General features: G+C 42.1%; 1 protein-coding gene across 1 annotated transcript; it reads left to right on the plus strand.

The window, feature by feature from the left end:
- Positions 1 to 9240: 9240 nt before the first annotated feature.
- Positions 9241 to 16434, plus strand: NME5 (NME/NM23 family member 5; the record flags this gene model as incomplete). The annotated part of the gene is made up of 5 exons (XM_082324430.1): positions 9241 to 9384; positions 11401 to 11606; positions 12003 to 12103; positions 13122 to 13240; positions 16348 to 16434. Exons 1-5 carry the CDS (start codon positions 9256 to 9258, stop codon positions 16432 to 16434), a joined length of 642 nt encoding a protein of 213 aa, XP_082180556.1. The 5' UTR covers positions 9241 to 9255.
- Positions 16435 to 20531: the final 4097 nt, after the last annotated feature.

The raw sequence follows: 20531 nt of genomic DNA on the forward strand, positions 1-20531 counted from the left end.
ATTACATAACTCGGGGAGCTGGAGCCCTGAGCACGTGCCTAGGCCTTAATTCCTTTTGCCCAAGGATATATCAACCTTGTTGACAAAGCTGTGCGTGAAAAGTGCAGAAGGCAACTGCTCCTTGTAATCATACTTCAAATTCTTGTACAGTATACCATTGCTAATATTCCATTTGCCCACGTCAAAGGGACAGAGTTTGGCTCTTGGATAGACAGCCAAGGCTTACCGCCACATCTTAAAAAAAAAGTAAGTTAAGCCCTTTGCTCGTGAGCAAAAAGTAGCAATTACTACCCAACTTTCTGTAGTAGTGAATGCACACATTACTTGCTTGCTCCACCCTCTCTCAAATATCTCCTCTGGCTCAACTTGCATATTTTCACCTGCTATTACAATTCAGAAAGAGTGCACATAGCTACTTGTGAAGAAAAATAAATAGTGGTGATACATTTTGTTGTTAAGCAAACTGCTCTGGGATCCAGGCTGTCCTTCAGTGAACTGCTTTTAGAGCACTTTCTATCCTCTACAGGATTCATTTTCTGAAGTAGGAACTTGGTAAAACTGGGGACATTAGGTTTGGTTTTGTAAGCTTTGTAGCAGTACAACAAGCAGAGCGTTAAAGATGAGCACGAAATAAAATCAACAACATAGTATGTTCAGAGTAAGGGCCTGATCTGCCTTTTTTTTTTTTAATAAAAACACTCCATTGCTTCAGGCTATAAGCCAGACCTCTTAAGGGGAAGAGGGGAAAAAAAGGAAATTGTGTTTAGTATTGGGAATCATATGAAAAATAGCCCCTCACTACAGCCAAGAATTTCAAGCCACTCTTTTCCTTGGTGCTTGTGGTACTTGCTACGAGCATCACTTTCACCGGTCCAAACTGAGCTTTCTGCTTTGATACCCATGCACACGTGCAGCAAGACTGCCTCATATTTGTTACTGGAATTGCAACTGATTTTCTTATAATTTCTGGATTTTAAATTCTCAGCCACAGTGGCTATTTGCTTTTGTAAATCTTCCCCCACCACCACCACATTTTTGATGGTCACAAATGGAAAACTATCAAAGCAATCTAAAAATAAGTGCCCAACACGAGTAATTTCAAGAATACACAAGCATAGTGTAATATGTGTGATTTGTCAGCCAGGTGCTCTATCCATGCAGAATACTAATTTGTGAGTATTCTGCCACACTTTCAGCCCAAGCTACAATAGCTCAGAACTTTAGAGACGTTTATCTCAAACTAGTCGGCTAACAGGGTAGGGTACACTACGGACAAGCTCTACAACCAGCTCTTGAGGCTAAAGTTTGTGAAACAATGTTATATGAGGTCAGGTCTTGTAAAGACAGTGCAAAGAGTACCTAACCAGTAGACTTGAAAATTGTAATGTCCGCAGGACAGGTTGTATATGTTACCTGATAAAGATACTCATCTTTACGAGAATATATTTTTTAAAAATTGTTTTTCTTGTATTGAACTTTAATTTAAATGGTAGAAGCAAAGGAATTTTTCATAAGATATTCTTTATCCTAATTTATACCATCTCAGAGGAACTTACCCCCCATCCAGCAAGAGAACTTATTTTGATATTTTTAGGCAGCTTTGGCTTGGATTGTAAACCTGTCAGGTCTGTACTGAAAAGGTCTGGTTTGTGATTAAAAACAACTAAGCCACTGTCTGTCAGCTGACTGCATTCATTTACACAGTGCTGTTAGCCTGCTTCAATTGGAAAATATCACGCATTTGCTTAAGTCACTACAGGGGACTAAGGCCAAACTGATATTTGCAGGTTGATCTGACTGGGATGGCTGAAGTGGTGAATGCTACCACCCTTGTGCCCTGTCCACCTTCTCTTTGCAGGTTTTTATGTACGCAGCTCCGGCAGCTGACTGCAGAAATACATCTGTGCCGAGTTACCAGTTTAGAGACCAGCACCTGAGAGAAAACTGAAATTGGCAGCAGTTTATATGAGTCTGTCATGTAAGTTTAGGCTCAGCTGATGGATGTAACCTGAGTGCTTTTGATGATATATTTATTACTTAATTTTCTTGTAAGATTCACTGCCCCAAAAAGCTCCTTTGTGTTTCATCAAGCCTTGCTAAGGACTTGAATGATTGTCATTTCATTTGGACTTCTCCATACGTTTCCCTTTTCTTTCTTTCAACTGCCCATTTCTCCTGGTCAGGTCCATCTCAGTCTCTCATCTTGGCAACTCCAAATAACAGTTCCCAACTGCCAAGGCTCTCTGTGATTCCCGGTTGCCCCATTTTAACAGCTGATGCATTATATGTCCCATATCCAACAGCAGGATAGCAATGCCATTGTAGAGCAGCCGGGTTTGAAAACTGTGACTGGCATGACTAACAAAGTCACTCTTCACATATCTAGAAATCGAAGACCAAGAAACTTGAGAATATGGATTGTTATGATTATCATTTGTCTTACCAGGTCCCATCATGCCACAGGTAATTTTAAAGAATTCCTCTGGGTTGTGACTTGGGTTTTGGTCTTGCATTTCACTCCCCACTCAAAGCCTGTGGTTAACGAAAGAAAAATACACACGCACCTTCTTGGGCGGTAATCCTCCTTACATGACACATTTACTGCTGAGAAAAAACTATCATTCTGTTTGCCACTTTTTTAATCCTGTAATTGCTATGATTATTCATGGTGTTGACTGAAATGCAATTGAATTTTACTTGTGTAGGGACTTTCTGATCTTGGGCCTAATTTTGCTGTTCTATCAAACTTTCTGTTTGCTCCAAGCTCTGCCCTTGCTGTCTGCTCATACCAGTTTTGTGCCATACCTGTCTTCGTTGCCTCCTTCCCTCTCTATTTCCTCTTTATTTCCATTGTGTTGATTTTTCTAGTTCCCCCCTTCTAAAAAAAAAAGAGAATCAACATATCATTCACTGCCTTGAAACTGTTGATGTAATTTATGCCTTTCCCACACCCTATGTCTGTCTTGTCTACATTGATTGTAAGCATCTCAGGTCACAGACTGCCTGCTATATACAAAATAGCATGCTATAGGAAGCTTCTATCTGAGTTAGTCTGAGCACAGTATAAATAAATTTAATAATAACTCTGTGCAAGTAGTCCCGTTGATTTTAATGGTATGGCTGAAAGTAAGTGCTCAAAATAAGAATGGCAAAACGGATGCCTTATGCTACATGGAATTAAGATGAAGAGAAGATGCATTTAAGGAAACATTGACAATATAACTTTAAAAAAGCACCTTATTTAACTGATTGCCTCTTGTAATTTGCCAAATAAAAGATTTTTATTGGCTTATTCATACATTCATTTATTCATTGTGGATAGTATCACACTGAATACTTATCTCTGAGCTTAGTGGCCTCAGGGATAATCCAAGCCTGTATTATGTTAAACATTATGTGGAACAATGAAAGAGCGAACGCGTGCAAGTGTTTCTGCTCCAAAAGGTTAGCTAAAAGCACAATATCTATATGCAGTTATCTATACACAATGTCTATAGACAGATGAGGTGGAGCTTTATAGAAAATAAGTTGTCAATGTCAACCTCTACGGGTGTTCAACAGGACTCATCATGGGGTAAGGCCGGAAAGTCGTTATTTGAAAGTGCAGTAGTGGAATTCAGTTGTACCGCAGGAAATAGGAGATATCAGTGTCAAACAAAAGGTAGGTAGGACCAGATCAGTGTGTGAACGGGCTTGCAATTGAAGGCTAACAGTTTTGCGTGTGATAGAGAAGACTCTCTTTGGAAAGATATGGAGACCTAACATAGTTAAACTGAAGAGCTAAGAAAATGGTGTTGCAGAGCTCTCTGAATGGAAGTAAATGCTTTATATGTTGAGGGCAGAGAAACGGATGTCAACAATAACTGAGATGAGGAGAGCTTGAGCAAGATTCCCAGCCATGTCAATAAATAACAAAGATCACGTCTTAGTTGACATCTCCACTGCAGTTCAGACCAATCCGAGCCCAGACCCCGCACTCCTGGCTGTAAGGTTCCACCCACTCCTCTGCACAATTGGCTGTAAAATAACTCAGTAGAAAAGTGGTTGGTTTTCAGGCAGATGGTTTGTCTGGCACATGCTCGTTACCGAGACTTCAAATTGCAATGGAGACACCTGAAGTTTGAAAGGAGGCAGTAATGAGAGGCAATGACATCTATATTTGCCCATTAGGATGTTGAGCTATGAGCTAGAAGGGAAGGGAGGAGAGTCAAGAACAGCGCTCGCCACTGCTCTTGCAGAAAAGGGAAAGAAACACAAGGGAAGGTGAAGCCAAGCTGAAACAGTGATTGGAGAAGCGATAGGTGAGAATAATTGCAAAAGCTAAGACAGGACACCAGCTAGCTATGCTAAATGTGACTGAAGGTCAAAGAAGAGATTGGTTTAAGATGGGCTGGGGAGGTTTCAGCTGACGAGAGGAAGCAAAAACAAGTATGAAGGGGATTAAGGGTAGAACCGGACAAGAGATGCGATTGGAAGATTGTAGAAGTGAGATGACAGAGGCACTTCTACCAAAGGCTTTTTTTTTTTTTTATGTAAAAGAGACAAGCATATCTGTGTGGGTGCTGGGGGGTCAGAGCAGACTGAATGACTAAAGCTATGAACAAATGAAAGAGTGGGTGTGAGGACGATCAGGAAATGAAATACAGTGAGGTTAACAGGGCAAGTGATGGAGTTACAGAAGATGTGTAGATAAGTTTTTTGTTATTGCCACTTACAGACTTGTAGAAAGGGGAAGCATCAAGAGAATATTTTGTTAATTTTATCCTTAAAGAAAATGGTGAGAGTAGAGGAGAGCAGCAAGGAGGGCTTGACAGGGGTTAGTCAGCAGCAATGAAAAGCTAGCTAGGATTACAGGCGTGCAGAGAAGCTGCAGAAATAGAATTGTTTAGCTGTAAGAAGGCAGAAATGGAGGAGAGAGCAGGCTTGCAGGAGCGGAAGTTAGCTTGATCACAGGATTTCCGTCGGAGACACTTTGCACTGCAAAAGCAAGCATGGATGAAGCAAGTGCTGAAGGTAAGCTGGTACTGTAGGTAGGTATGACAGTTCATCGTGAGCGACAGAAGCAAAAAAAAGTCAGACGTGGACGACAGTTGTATGTGTGGTAAATGTATAGCTAGTAAATTACTACTAAAGCAAATGCATTTTTCTGTGCCTAACATCAAAATGCAAATAAAGCTAAAAGATGTGCAAGCTTAATTTTTAATCAATGCAACTAGTCGGTATTAGTCCTTCAGCTTTTCTTCACTCTGTTATTTTCATCATTCTGTTTTTCTTTCCTTCTTTTTTTTAACAGTCTACCAGACATTAGTTTCTCCACCTTCCTGCAGTATTGGAGTACAAAGCTCTGAAATAATATTTTTCCTTAAAAAGTTACTTATCTGTTGTTACTAGAATGCAAATGCACCTGCAGCCACAATCTTTCAGTGTTGTTATATTCCATGCCAGCTAAAAATAAGTGAGACAACTAAGGCTTGTTAAACCGCTTAACAGATAAGATACAGCAGCAAAGCTATGCCCAGAGAAGTATTCAGAACTGTAATGGTTCATTACATTGTAATCATAATTTTACTTTTTTTTGTTTCTTTTCTTAAAATCACATCCCTGGCCTACAGAAGTTAGGGAAGATGCTTCAGACCAGCCTTTTAGTTGTCAGAAATATTTTTTCAAGTACTGTAAAGATAATATACATAAAAGAATAATATTAACACAGGGTTTAAGGTCAGCTTTATGGAACCCAAGGCTTTAGAAGAAACCTTTGAGATTCTACTACTCTGAAAAGATATGTCTTTGTTAGGGAACACATAATGTTATTTTCTCTTAACATGTGGGGCCACTTTAAATTTGTAAGTCTGCATGATTAAACCATCGTGGGAAGCGTAGCAGGAGGAAACCCGGGGTAATTGGCTGCAGCTCCAGATGCAGCTGCCCGCTCATTGGAGCGCGTAGGGTTCTCCGAGGTACTAAAATTAGACAATCTCCGCCCTCCAGAAATGCTTCTGGAAACAGCGAGGAGGAGAAATTCTGACACAGACCGAGGGCCCGTGATGGGGGGTGCAGTGCACAGGACCCTGCTCCTGGCGAAACTGCAGCCTATAAAGATGCACGGAAAGATACTTTTTTTTTTTTTTTTAACTTGGTTAGCTGAAAAAAAATGCACACAATAAAAGAAATTGCAAGAGATTAATGTTAGCAGTGTTTTACATGGATATTAATTCAACATTTCTTATGTAATAATAATTCTGATGTATTCATCCAGGCTGAGGAAGCCTTTGAACTGCTAGATCTAAGCTAGGGCTGTCAGACTTACGCTCATTAACTTTGAATTAACTCTGAACTAAACTAAAAAACTGGTGAACTCTTTCTATCAGCTTTTTTTTTTTTTTTAAAATAAAACATGTTTATCCATTATCTCTGTGTAGTTGCAGTGTTTACAATGTCTTCAAATTAAATATTGGATAAGGTATCTCTGTTAAAGAAACAAACGCCATGTGCCAGTATCAGTGAAGAAAGCCTGTATCTGAATTACTCAGTCTTGTGCACTTGGAACCTTTATTTTTTAAGGTATGTCGATAAAAACTTAGTGCACAGTGTCAGCATCTATGACTCTTAAAGTGTTGGTTTTTTTGTCTTTTCTCCTTTGCGTCTACTTGCAGTCTGATTTCATTAAAAAATTGGAGCCTATATACCTGTGTTTCCTCTCTGTCCCTTTGTCAGTGTCACCTCAAGGACTCAAATGCAATGGCCAGTTTCAGCTGAATTCGCCAGCAAGCCAGAGGTTTGTACCTCGGCTCCCACAATTTTTGAGAAATTGGTCATAAGAGGGGATGAGGCCCAAACGAGAGGAGGCACGGCTGCAGAGCTGGCTCAGTAGTTATCAGCACCGTTTGCCGGCCCACACCCCCGACAGCGATAGCGGCGGGCCAGCTGGCAGCCGCTCAGCCCGCAGAGCCGGCCGCAGCACGCACAGCCCTGCCCTGCCCTGCCCGGGGGAAAGAGGGTGGACGGGGCGGCGATACTGGGGGCCTGAGGCCACAGCACCCAACACTTCGGTTTCCATGTCGCGGGCCGGGCTACAGCATGGAAGATCACGTTGGACGGATGACGGCTGTACTGCAATCGCTCCGAGCAGGAGCAGCCGCGGAGAGCTGGGGAAACAGGGAGCGTGCAGGGAGCAAGGGCATTGGCACGAGGGTGGTAAAATCTGGTGAAAATCCCCAGGGAACGCAGCTTCCCCAGCTCTGTTTATGGCTCACCTCATTACGGTTTAACTCAGAAAACAGTTGATGGTTTCTTACTCATTCCATGTTTGGATTTGTGGTAAAAGCGAAGTAGCGCTGGATAGACGCTGCAATTCAATCAAAACCACCGAAAAGCAGCACCAGAGAGCAGTGAGCTGCGGGTCGCGGGTCTGGTGTGCTGGAGGGCTGCGTGCTGCGAGCTCCCGATCCCGCTGATGCGGATCAGGCGTGTGAACAGGAAACCCCGTGCGCGCTCCCACAATAAATACCGGCATTTAAACAACCCGAAGAAGGGCTCGTGTGCTTATTCGTTTTTTCCAGATACCTCAGTTCATGAACGTCTGCTGTGAGATCACGCCTCCCTCAGCAGTCCTGAGTGTGAGGTAAAACCGACATAAAGCTTTTTCTGTCAGGGAGAAATGAGTTTTTTGGTAGCTCCCCTGCAGATCACGCTGCTCCCTTCCTCATTCTCGTATCACAGAGGTGCCCGTAAACAAGTAGATGTGGCCCCCGGTTATTTGCCCGCAGATCGCGGCTCTCCCGGCCTGCGAGGCGCGTTCCGCGGGCGGCGGCCTCCGGCTGCCAGAGCCGCCGCTCCCGGCGCTCCCCAGCCGCCATCTTTGACCCGCTGCCGGCGGCCGGAGCAGCCGAGGGGCGCGGAGGCCATCTTGTGGCCGCTCCGCCCGCCGCCCGCCCGGGGAGCCGGCCCCGCCGTCGCCTGGCAACGGCGGCGGAGCGGGAAGGTGCGTGGCATGGCGCCGCCGGCGGGAAGGGCCCAGCTGCGCCGGGCCGGGCGGGGGGACCGGTGGCAGCCGCTGTGGGGGCAGAGCAGGCGGAGCTGGTGGCGTGGCGGCGGGTCCCTCAGGGCAGGCGGGGCTGAGCCCTCCTTCTCCGGGCCGGGCGGCGGGGAGGGGTCTGTGGAGAGGAGGGAGCCGCTTCCTCGGGTCTCCGTCGCGTCCTGGGCCCCTCGGGGGGCCGGTGTCGGGGTGTCCCAGCTCCAGGCCGGCTGCTCCGAGCGCTCCGGCTGTGTGCGCTTCCAGCCCGGTTCGGAGGCGAAGGCAGCCCCGGCCGTCCCGTGCTCGGCGCCCCGGCTTTCCGCCCCTGCGGGCGGTGGCAGCGGCCTCGATGGAGGCCGGAGCCTGTTCAGCCAAATCTGAAAGCGAACGAGGAGTCTCAAAGGTATAGGTGCAGAAAAGATCCTCCCAACCGAGAAGGCAGGTATTACTGAGCAATTATATATGATTTTTGCAGCAGTGAGCTGGCCGGTTGGCTGCGTACCTGTGTCTCACCCAGTGCAGATGGAGGGAGACCGAGGGCTGTGAGCATGGAGGCAGAGGGAGGAAGGGGAAAAGAAGGTCACAAGTGGCCACAAGTCTGTAGGAAACCCGTCTGCTCTGGTGCCTCTATTCACAGAACAATTTTGTATTCTAATAGCTTGCTAATGGCCTGATCTGCTCAGTTAGAAAACTGGCACTTTGTCCTGAGCCCATAAATATAAGCATTAAGTAACAATTGAGAAGTACCGAGGCTTACAGATGGACTAGCTCCAAGTAGTAAATCCCACACCACAGTCTTCATGCGTGAGAATACGGATTTTGGGTTTGGTGGAACACGCGGTTGGTGGATGGAGGATGTGGGAGTACAGTGAGCCTGGCTCGCTCTGGCACGTAGCAAAGTGTATGATAACGCTTCTCTTTCTCTCATATGTTGTCTGAGTTAATTAGTGAAATATTAGAAATAGAATAGTTTACATGTTGCGATTGGCTAGCAACATGTAATTTTTGACTTATTTTCCACAAAATGCTACTGCACTGAAAAAGGGAGTGTGAACTACAGAGTGCTAACTAGTCCAGAGAAAATCTCAGGTGGATGTTGTGAAATGCTGGTGACCCTCTCTGTTCCTCGAGCACATGGTAAATGTCACCGCAGGTGACCGCGTGGTTGACAAACTTCAAATATCATGAACTGGTGTCATTGCAGTACGAAGGAGCACGTGAATTCTAATTTAGAAGCCAAGATGCAGATGTTAATGCCCGAACCTCAGATTTTTGTGGAAAGAACTCTGGCCCTCATCAAACCAGATGTCTTTGATAAAGAAGAAGAAATAGAGGATCTCATTCTCCGATCAGGATTCCTGATCATTCAGGTAATAGGCTGTGTTCCAGAGAAAATCACTGCAGTTTGTAAGTCAGAACAATATTTATCTTAACTTTCAGCAGTCAAGCCAGTAACTAAAAGATAGTGTGCCCAAAAATCGATTTGTATTTTTCATGTCATCAACCACCGCTGTCAGATTCTGTAGGGATACATTTTGTTGGCGCATGGGATGGAACAGAACAGACCAACGGTTTTGCTGACCACAGGAAAACACAGACGTTGTTAATAAACTGGGATTTAGCAGACGTGTAGCAGATATGTGGACTCTCCGAAGTAACTCTTTGGAGAGCGTATTGTTCTGGCATCACAAGGTTCCATACAGCCTGCGTTTGCTCAGTGGATACTGAGAGAATTAATTGAATTAGATAGCTGGCCAGTTGTGGTCTGATGTATTTTTTGTTTCTACTGTTTTTAACGTAAATGGGCTTTATGGGTATTTAAATGTATTACAAATGTTTCATTTAAATAGGCCTTCCTGAGCTTGTCCTTTTACGTTTTGGACCTGACCCGGAGGCGGTGGGGATGTGGCCTTGAGCACCCGCGTCAGGCCCTGCGCTGCAGGGACAGGCTCTAGAGCGTGACTTCCAGCAGCGATTGCGTTAAGAGAATTTGCCGCTAGCTACTAAGAAATGTATCTTAGTCCTCTTCCGTGGGGCTCTTTACACACTCGCTCCGTAAGAGCGTTTGAAAAAAATTTATGACAGTAGGTCAGAATCTGGGAAATAAAACAGGAGCGCTGGGTCGCCTGAAGCCGGGGGTACGGCGGGAGCTTCGGCGAGGAGCCGCGGTGCCGCTCCCTGCCCGCCAGGGCGTTTTTCCTCGCCTCTGGCTGTCGGCTACAACCGGACGGCGCTGGGGGGACCCCCGCCCCCCCCCACCCCCCCGGTTACCGGCGGGTGGGGCCTCGCGGCGCCCCGGGCGGGGCGGGGGCGGCCGCTGGGGGGCGCTGTGCCCTCGCGCCTGCCGCCGGCGGCGGGGCGCGGCCCGGGCCCCCCCACAGGGCCGCCCGCTCCGCTCTTCCGCCTCCGCCTCCTGCCGGCTCCGCGGCAGCGCCCTTGGCCGTGGTAGCTGGCTCTGTGGCACGGTGTGAGCGACGACTCTGCTTCTAGATATAATTTTAAGATTTTTTTTCCCCCCCCGGAAATGTAATAATTTTTCTTATTCTTGTAAATGCTTTTAATATTTTTCTTATTCTTGTAAATGCTCCTTTTTCACATTCGTTCTTTTTTAATTTCCTCCCTTTCTGGTCGTTTTATTTATACGAAATGTGTCAGAAGATGAGAGAAATTAATCTTTTTAATTTCTTTTTTTAATAACAAGATATTTATAGTGTCTTCTGATGTCTCCAGTGACTTTTGGCACCAAAGTTATTAGGAATCTGAATTTGTGGTGTCTTGTGTTGCATAAATGCAGGGTCAAAGAAAGCACTTTAAAAAAATGTTCTTTATGTCTCTTTTTGTGACTGCCCTATGCCTTCTGATAACCTCCCAAACTTGTCCTAATCCTGGGCAGGACTAGGCTGCAGGCTAGGCAGCTGTTGTGAGAATCGTAAAGCATGAGTACTGCATGAAAAATAGAACAATTTCATAATTAATGGTGTGTGCTGAAGAGAAAATTGTTTAAAAGTGGAACATTATGCTGGAGCAGCTGAGTAATTAAATCCTGCCCTTGTAACGCTCTTGACTTTTTCTGTACTGTGCCCTGACTGTACTTTAAGTCATCCACCAGTTTTAAAATGCTGTAGTTCGTAGGCTAAAAGTCACATCTTACTCAAATGGCCTGCCTGTCTGCTTAATTAACTTAGAAAACTCTTGCTCTGTGTTACTTTGTGTCTCAAAGAGGATCACATCTGGGAGAATCAGATTAGGCTGGGATATTACACTGTGTCTGGTTCTCCTGCACTTGAAGATATGTCTGCACCAGAGAACTGTATCCTACCTAAGGTAGCAAGCTATCTTAATTTGGCAAGCTTTTTTTCATTCTTTTTTTCTTTTACACTTTATAGAAACGGAAGCTCCAGTTAAGCCCAGAGCAATGTAGCAACTTTTATGCAGACCAATACGGAAAATTGTTTTTTCCTAATTTAACAGCCTATATGAGTTCTGGACCTTTAGTTGCCATGGTGCTTGCCAGACATCGTGCAGTCTCATACTGGAAGGAATTGCTTGGACCATCAAACAGTATAAGAGCTAGGAGAACTCACCCTCACAGGTAACTCGCTGATTGGCCATGGTGAAGTCAGTAGGATTTTGTCTTTCTCTTAATTGAGACCAGAATTTCTCTCTCTTTTTTTTTTTTTTTTTAATTTCTTTTTTTCTTTTACAATAGAGATACAGGTTTGGAGTGGCCTGTTATCTCTTCAATTTTGTCTAACATAGCTTTTCTCCATTGTTTTTTTAGTATGTAAAGTTCACCCATTTTATGGAGAATGCTGAGTGCATGAACGTAAATTTTAGGTAGCTATGTATTTATATTTTTTTTAAACAAAATCAAGCTAATGCCTTGTTAATTAGTCCATATATATTGCTTTTGTATGCCCCCAGACTGTAGAGACTTGAAGGGATTTGCAGTTGCCTACAAAGCAGTTTTTTTTCCTCTTGTTTTTAGCTTAAGAGCGATCTATGGGACTGATGATCTGAGGAATGCACTTCATGGCAGTCTCAGCATTTCCTCAGCAGAAAGAGAAATTCGATTCATGTTTCCAGAAGGTAAAATAGTGCAAATAATACATTGCCAGTCTTTGGGAGGATAGTGTCCTTCCCTGCTATTACTTGTCTCTATCCAGACTCTGGATACAGTTGGAGTTAGAAAACGTTGGCTTTGTTTGCTTTATGAGAACATGAGTCTTCATGTATAAGCTGGTATTTTCTGCTATGAAAGGTATACCAAAATGTATCTGAAGAACCATTACAGGGATTGCTTCTACTTTTCGAACTCTGTGGTCTGGGGCTTGGAGCAGACAAAGCTGGTAAATGAGAGGAAAAGGCAAGCTATTGCACTCCAGCGTGTCTTTCTGGCACTGGCAGCCCCAGGGACTCCTGTTGGCTTGAGAAGACTGACTCTCTTCTTGGGCTCAGGTTGAGTAATTCCTGTTCAACAGCAGCTGGATGCTCACATGATAGTGCAATTCCAAAGTTAAGTGCCAGAGAAATGGGTCATAGAACCTGGAAAGGCTGGAAGAGGATCTCCTTTGTAACTAACAGTTGAAAGATGGCTTTGCTCTTTGGCAGAAAGATGCAAGGGAAACTGCTAGAAAAACTTGTCTCATTCTGTCAGCTGTATCGGTTTAATAAAAGATGTTGCACTTCCCTACAAACCTTGCCCATTGTAAACCATGTCTCTTCTCCTCACCCTAATGGCAAAGCTGGACTTAAGGTGAGATTTTTAGGGTCTTCAGAAACCAGCTTCACACTGCAAGAAGGAAGTACTAAGCATGGGATATATTGTTTCTCTCATGCCCAATGCATCTGTAAGGATATAGCTTTTCCCCAGGTGGTCTGATTTCCTCCCGTTTCATAATTGTCTATAATGAGCAAGATGACCTCAGGGACATTGTAAAGGAGTTCAGGTAGTTTCTTTGCAGTTTGTTGTGGGAGAAGCTATAAAAACCATTATGTATTATTAGCTTATTAAGGAAAACAGCTCATATATAAACAACCTTTGAAATAATGCCTTTTTTAATCACACTATAAACTGCTTTCCAACACTTGTGGTTACTCTTTACAGTGATCTTGGAGCCAATTCCGGCTGGACAAAATGCTAGGGATTACTTGAACCTTTATGTAAAGCCTACATTACTAGCTGGGCTCACTGCACTGTGTAAAGAGAAGCCAGCGGATCCAATGGTATGTACAATATGTCAGTATTGTGTTGTATGCTTTGTGATACATTTACTTTGTATTAGTAAAGTCCCTGTATATAGGAAAGCTACTCTTCTGTTAGAGCTGTGCTGTTTTGGCTACCTGCTAATGAGCTAAGCAAATAACATTTGCCTTTCAAAGAGTTGATTGGTTTGCTAACAGGTGAAATGAGGGCCAGGACTAAATGAAATCAGTCTTGATGAAATGACAGCGTTTTTCCGTGACATCTATAAAACTCTTTCTAACACATAGCTGTTACAGATGGCTGGAAAGGTAAATGGGTACTATCATATAATGTCAAATATAAGTTTTTACTTTATTTACTGGTTCTGAGGTGATTTTGAGATGAAATAGCTCTCATACAATAGATACTAAGTGAGAGTAGATGCTAATTACACTGGTAGTAGTTACACAGTTGAGTAAACTACTGTGGAGTTCTTAGCAAGGCTGTCTATATTTTGTCATTGTTATGTTTCTTTAAATTAGTATTATCAATCCTTCTTTAGGATAAGCTGTTATTTTGACTACACAGCATTGATTAGCATTTAATTTGGTTGCTCCACAGTTCACCAGGAAAATGAATTATGATTCTTTTGAGTGATACCTATCTTGAATAGTCAAACTGACCCACAGAAAATTCTTCTGTGTTCTTGTGACCCCTTTCTAGTTATTAAGCTGATGCATCTTGCCCTCCTCTCACACATTATTCCTTTTAGCCATGGATGTCATTCAAATTACAATTCTTTGTGGAAAGACTAGAGTTAATTTCCTGTTTGTTTTTTGTTGTTGGTGGTGGTTTTTTTTTCTCAGTCCCTAAACAAAATTAGCTTGCTTTCATCTAGAAAAATATGGTAAATATTTTTTGTATTCTTAAAGTTCAAGTTGTTCACACTAGTACTTCTTTAAGAACGCAGATAATTAATCACTGTGACAACTTACTGGCAGTTGTGATGGATTCTACATCATTATCAGGTTTTTAATCAACATTGAATTTTTCTAAAAGATACATTTCAGAAAAAAAGCCTGAAAAATCATTCAGGGGTGTTTCTATGAACTATGTGGTATACATGAGGTCAGATTAAAGGTACTTTGATTGTGCCAGCTTTATAACCTGTTTACTTTATCTGTATGTCTGGCACTGTTACCATAGAAATCTAGAAAACAGAGCTGAAGTTGTCTTTCATCCATCCCTTTGCCCAAAGGCCAGGCCAATTGTTTCTAACCATTCCTAAGAAATGTTTGTCTGGGCTGTTCTTTAGCACTCCACATGACTGAGAATATACAGTCTCCCTAGACAATCTGTTTCAGTGCTTAATTATACTTAGTTAAAAAGCTTTCACTAAAAGTTAGCCTAAATCTCACGTGCTCCAATTTTAGGCCCATTACTTTTTTTTTTTTCTTTTACTATCCCCAGAGGACATTGGAGACAATGTAGTATCTCCTTTTTTTTTTGCAGCAACCTATTGCGTATTTGAAGAGCGTTACCACCTTTTTTCCCTTCAGTCATCTCTTTGCTATATTAAAAACTGTTTTTTTTTTCCTCTTACCTTGTAAGTCACATTTCTCTCCTTTTTTTGGTTTTGCTTCCAATTAATCTCTGCATTCTGAGCACAATTTTCTAGTCAGTTATGTGGTCACTAATAGTAACTTCATTGAGACCATGCTTTCCTTCCTTGCTTGTAAGAAAGCTATAAAGCTATAAAGCTATATGAAGCAGTGTCAATAGGTTTACTAAAATGAAAACATGATATTTGCCCCTTCTTCCGTGTCCATAATGTCTATGACCTTGTAACAAAAGGAAAATAATGTTGATTTGATACTGCTTTTTTTCAGAAATATATGTTGGCTATTGCTTTTTAGTTTGTTACCTACTAGCTGACTTAGAAGGAGATTGATGGAATGGTTTGGGTTTTTTCCTAGTGTCCTTCCAGGAACTGAAGAACTGAAGTTGGGGTGATTTGGCTCTTCCTTCCTCCTTTTTGGAGGTGGCATCAGAAACTATCTGTCCACTCAGAAATACTTGCTAGCAGCACAGAGGTTGTCTCAGCCAGTTCCCAAAGTAATTTATCCCTAGGGATATCCCTAAGGATAAATTTAATCAGGTTCAAATGATTTAAAAAATTCTTTTTCCCAAGTAGTCTTTCTAAGGGCTTTTGGGCTTTTGTGTTTTGGGATTTTTTTTTTGTTGGTTGGGGTTTTTTTTTTTTCATTTCTGTCTTGAGTTCTTACTGTTCTTCTGCTATTGCTGACTAACCTGCGAGGATTGTCATAGTGCTGTGCTTGTTGTCTCTTTCTTTGCAAGCCAATCTTTTTGTACCTGGTAATAAAAGGAGGTCTGGTCTACTATTTTATCAATTCTTTCACTTCACAGTATGGTATGAAGTTTGTTGTACTTAGCATTCCAGAAACTAATCGTTAACAGCCTTGTGAAGTAAATAAGGATGTGTTAAAAACTTCTCTTTACAAGTGGGGAAACCGAGGCAAAGGGTTAATTTGCCTAAGGCCAGGCCGAGACATTGGCAGATGAAGTTAGGACTCAAGGCATTTCTACCTCCCACATTCTTATTTAAGTACAATTTGCTGGAAAACTTACAAGATGAATTTCAAAAAGTAACCATGTTTTTGGTTTTAAGTTTTAGGTACTATAAGGTGGTTTCAGTGCAGAAGACTTGTGCTTTTAATGAATGATTACTAGATAAAGTATCTGTAAGTGTTGTCAGGAGTAATATTTCATTAAGCAATTCCATGCATATTGTACAGCCTCATTCCAAAACAGAGATAACCGGATTATTTGAAGTATGGCTCAAATGTTCTTATACAGAGGCAAAGATAGACATTGCCAGGAAAAGCTGTCTTCTAAAGGTCAGCGAGAATTGTTCATGAGCAATATAAGCTGTGAAGATTTAAAAGAACATTTTGAAAAAAACAGGTTATTTGTATGTCCATTTTTTTCTGAAAGGTCTTTATTTTGCAGCACGGTAGGAGAGTGTCTGTATCAGAGGTTTCAAGTAATGCTTTTAATATTCTCCCATACACTTACTTAATAGAAAACAACAGAAAACTAAAAATGTTTGGGTTTTTTTGTTCCACAGTCTTGGCTTGCTGACTGGTTGATTGAACACAATCCTAATAAACCTAGGCTACAACATCAGATCACTGAGGAAGAGCGTCAGGGGTGAGAGCTCAGTGGAAACCCTCTCAAGCCTTCCAAGTTACAGATATAATTTTCAGTGTATTTCTTGGCTATGTAATCAATATTATCTGAAGTAAATGTTATTGTCATAACTACCTGTGTCTTCATGGAATAAATAACCTTCCACTTAACCGGGATGTAATAATTCTAGTAGCTTTTCTGTTGACAAAGTGAATGTAGAATTACATGATAAACTTATGATGTCAGGTGATTGGAAAAAGACAACATTCTCAACAGGTGTGACCTAACTGCTATTTTCCCCATTTATCTTGGTTTGGCTGTCTGGGGAGAGCAAAATTATTTACACCAGCGCGGATTCCCAAATGACATGCAGCTGACCTGTGCTTTGTGAAACTGAGAGTTGTGTTTCAGCATTTTTTTAGCAGACACAAATTCTCTTATGAAGGGGGTACTTGGACGTAACTTAAAAAATTACTGGAGGCATATTAGCAACTTCAGAATTTTAACTGCTGATTACATCACCGAGCTAAGGTCACTTTTGAAGATGATTCACTTGAGCCTGATGTATTTTGTCAGAATGTAATTTGAAGGACTTATTTGAAGGTACATTGAATATACCTTTCCCATCTCAGTGGTGAAAGGCACAGTGATTATAAATCGGTCTTTGATTTCCATTAGAAGTCACAAGAAGGTGTATTTTAGTCAAGGACTAATGGTGTCTTCCAACATTTGTTTGAAAGAAAGGTGCTTAATTGGAACAGCTCACCTTAAGGGTGTTTTGTGTGTTTTCTGTATTCTCCTGCTCTTAAAAGATATGCTGATTTCTGTTGTTTTCCTTATATTGTTGTTTACCTTTGAACTTCTGTTTGTGTTCTATTTGAGAATTTCATGAGAATGGGTTAGGGGCCATGCTATTCAACAGGCAATGGGTTAATCCTGCACTGTTACCTTTTCTAAAGTAACTGGACTGGTTTTGGGAGGGGCACGGAGCTTTTTAATTTTCATAAGAGCTGTACTTGCACTGTTAACTTCAAGCTTTGTATCTTATGGTTTGACTGGCTAGGATGGAGAAAACAATGTCATTTTCACAACTCTCAAATATTAGTATGCTTGACTAATACTAAACAAACAAGCAATTTCATAATTTTTCATGAAACAACTTGCTCCCCCGACTTGAGTAATTACCAGAAACATAAGTCATTTGTCTGTAACATTAAACTTTAAGCTAATTGTTTATCTTCTCAGTGGAATAAACCACTATTGCCAGCCCAGAGAATAAACATTTAGAAAACTGGTCATCCCTACAGTACTGAGACCTAAAAGTCTTGGGACTTTTAGGAGAAGGGAAAAAAAAAAAAAGCAAGCCCATACCCTCAAATACTAAGGAAAAAAAATATGAGGTCGTTAGAAATGCAGTAAACAGATCTGTGTACAACTAATTTATTTTGCCTGTAATTATTGTCCCCGTATGTGTCTGATTGCTCCTATTACGGGACAGTTGCGCTTTGTGGTTTCCTGTCAGCCAAACCAAAATATTTCTTTTTTGAAGATGCCAGAAACTAAAATCCAGTGAATTCACAAGACATTCTCCTGTATTTTGTTAGTTACTATGGCATTTGCTTACTTATGTTGATGTGATACCGCCTGACAATAAATATCTCCTTTGTGTTACTGCTGGAGTTTTCAGTTTTGCTTCTGTGACAGACCTGTGTTATATTGTACCTATAGAAGATCATAACTTCCATAGAGAGTATGTGGGTCCTTACCAGGAGAAAGGGCAAAAGCAGCTGATGTTGCAAATGTTACCTTTATGACCCATGGGATATAAAGTTTTGGTCATTGAAGTGTATGTCTGTCATGGATTTATTCTCTAATACGAGAGCTAACACCTTCAATTGCTGACTGGTGTTCACTTCTATTTTTCTAAGTGAAAGGTAGAAAGAGAGAAGGTACCTTCATCCCTTGGATGCCATCCTGACTCACTGTATCTGTACGCGTAGGACAAGTATTGATCCAGCAAATCTCACAGCTGAGTTCCTGAGGAACCTGCGTTAGTAAGTGGGATGGGGGCAGGAGGTCAGTCCTGGGAACATAAAGTGGACAACACGCCTGGTCCCCTGGGGGAGCTGTGACACCACAGGAGAGGCTGTAGGAGGACGTGCTGCTTACATTTCGTTCGGTCTTTAGGTTTTTATTTGGCCCAGAGTGGTATAGGCTTGGCCAGTGTTACAAATCCATATCACAGAAAACGTAGCTTTGGAAAAAAACAGATGAACTGAAAGGTGCCTTACTATTTGGTGTCAGCAAGGTAAGCTGCTCTCTGTGGGAACGAGTGACCCGTCTTCTCCCTCTGTTGAGTCAAAATAATTACCTTCCCTATTGAGTTTTATTGGGTATTTTTAACTTTGAGGGAGTTCATTTTAGTTTTACTGCCTGAGTGCTGGAATAGAGCTATGTCCATAAAACCAGCAGTTCAGTCTGTTTCCCATAATTCTGTTTTTTCAACAGACTTTCTCCTGGAACTTTGCTTATCATATGCTTGCTATCACCTGCACTGGAAGTTACTCTTCGAACTATACAGATCGAGCTAGTCTGAAGTATATGATTGTTCAGCCTTCCTGTCTCGTAAGGGATTTATTATCTTTAAGAGCAGTTAACCTGCCAGGAACCTTGAACATACTTTAAAGATAGCAGAAACCTCAATGAAAGCCAGTTCCGCGTTGCCTACATAAGTCGGAGCATCCCAGCATGCCGAGCTTCAGAAATGAGTCACTGTTCAGAGCTTAGGACTTCATTCAGCAACTTTAAGCAAAAAAAAAAAAAAAAAAGTGTTACATGGAGATTTGCAAACCCTCATCTCTCTCACGTAGGAAAAGAAGAGAGGATTTGTCTGTCTTCCTTCATTCCAGTTATTAATCTTGGCCATCCTTTAAACAACAGTTGTCTAAGCCAAATTGGTACATGGGTGATAAACTGATGGACGTTTGTCTCATGGCACTATGTGAAGGGAAGGAGTGACTCAAACTCTTACTTTTTTCAGTGCCTTGTTAGAATGACAGATTCTATTTAAAGACACAGGGGTCATAGTTAATTTTAATTTGCTAAGTTGGAGCAGTCAGATCAAGATAATTCATGTTATTCTGGACAGTAAATGCTGGTCATTTTTGGTGCTTCCCAACAACAGTGCATCCTCTGAAGACACTGATGAAAATACTGTGGTTTTTCCATTTCCTGTTTAAAAAAATCTGAAGAGTAATTATTTTTATTTTGTTGGAAAGAGAGACTTTTTGCACATCATAAAAAGGTAACTTGCAATTGTTTTTGCAGTACTATTTCCTTTTAGATGCCAGTCAGTAATTTGTTCTTGGACTAGAAAGAGGACTTCAGTCTTCTCTACTGATTACGTGCTGCTTTGCTTTTCTTTACTCAAGCAGACTTAGCTCAAACCGGCATGGCAATGTCGCAAGGACCATCACAGGAAACAGGTACTTTCTTTTTCTGCTGTTAGCGAAACAGAAAAAACAGCTATGCTCCATCAGGAGCAGCTGCCCATACCTAGAAATCTGGATGAGCTGCTCTGGGTGTGGAGTGTGTCAGCAGCATGACTGATGTGTTGAGCCTCCTTGGGAGGATGCCTGTCAAATTATTGTTATGCTGCCTCCTGCCAAGTGATCGTGGAGATGCTGCCATAAGCTCAGGGGAGAGCCTATTGTTGGTCTTCTGAGCCAGAAAAGAGGCATTGTTGTAAGACTAAGCAGTTGGTGGGAGAAGAAGGCAGCTCGCAGACAAGTGGGTGAATGATACTCTAATAATGATAACGCTGAAGGATTCAGAGTTCTCTTCAGTTTACTGCTTGTGAGTGGTTTACAGCTGAGGGAGGTGATGCGCTCATACAAAGTACTTCATGTAGTGGCGTGCTGGGTATGCTTACATTTGTCTTGTATGGCATCGTATTTTGTCCCCTGAGAACACCTGACTGATTCACTCTTGCTCAGCTGCGGTACTATTCTGAAGCATGATTATTTAAAAAAAAAAAAAAAAAAAAAGACACTGGTACCGTATATGCAACTTTTTTAGCATCATATTTACTTTATTTAAAAGTCTGCTCGCCTGGGATCTCTG

The sequence above is a fragment of the Platalea leucorodia genome (assembly GCF_965183815.1).
Source record: "Platalea leucorodia genome assembly, chromosome: 11".
NCBI classification, from domain to species: domain Eukaryota; kingdom Metazoa; phylum Chordata; class Aves; order Pelecaniformes; family Threskiornithidae; genus Platalea; species Platalea leucorodia.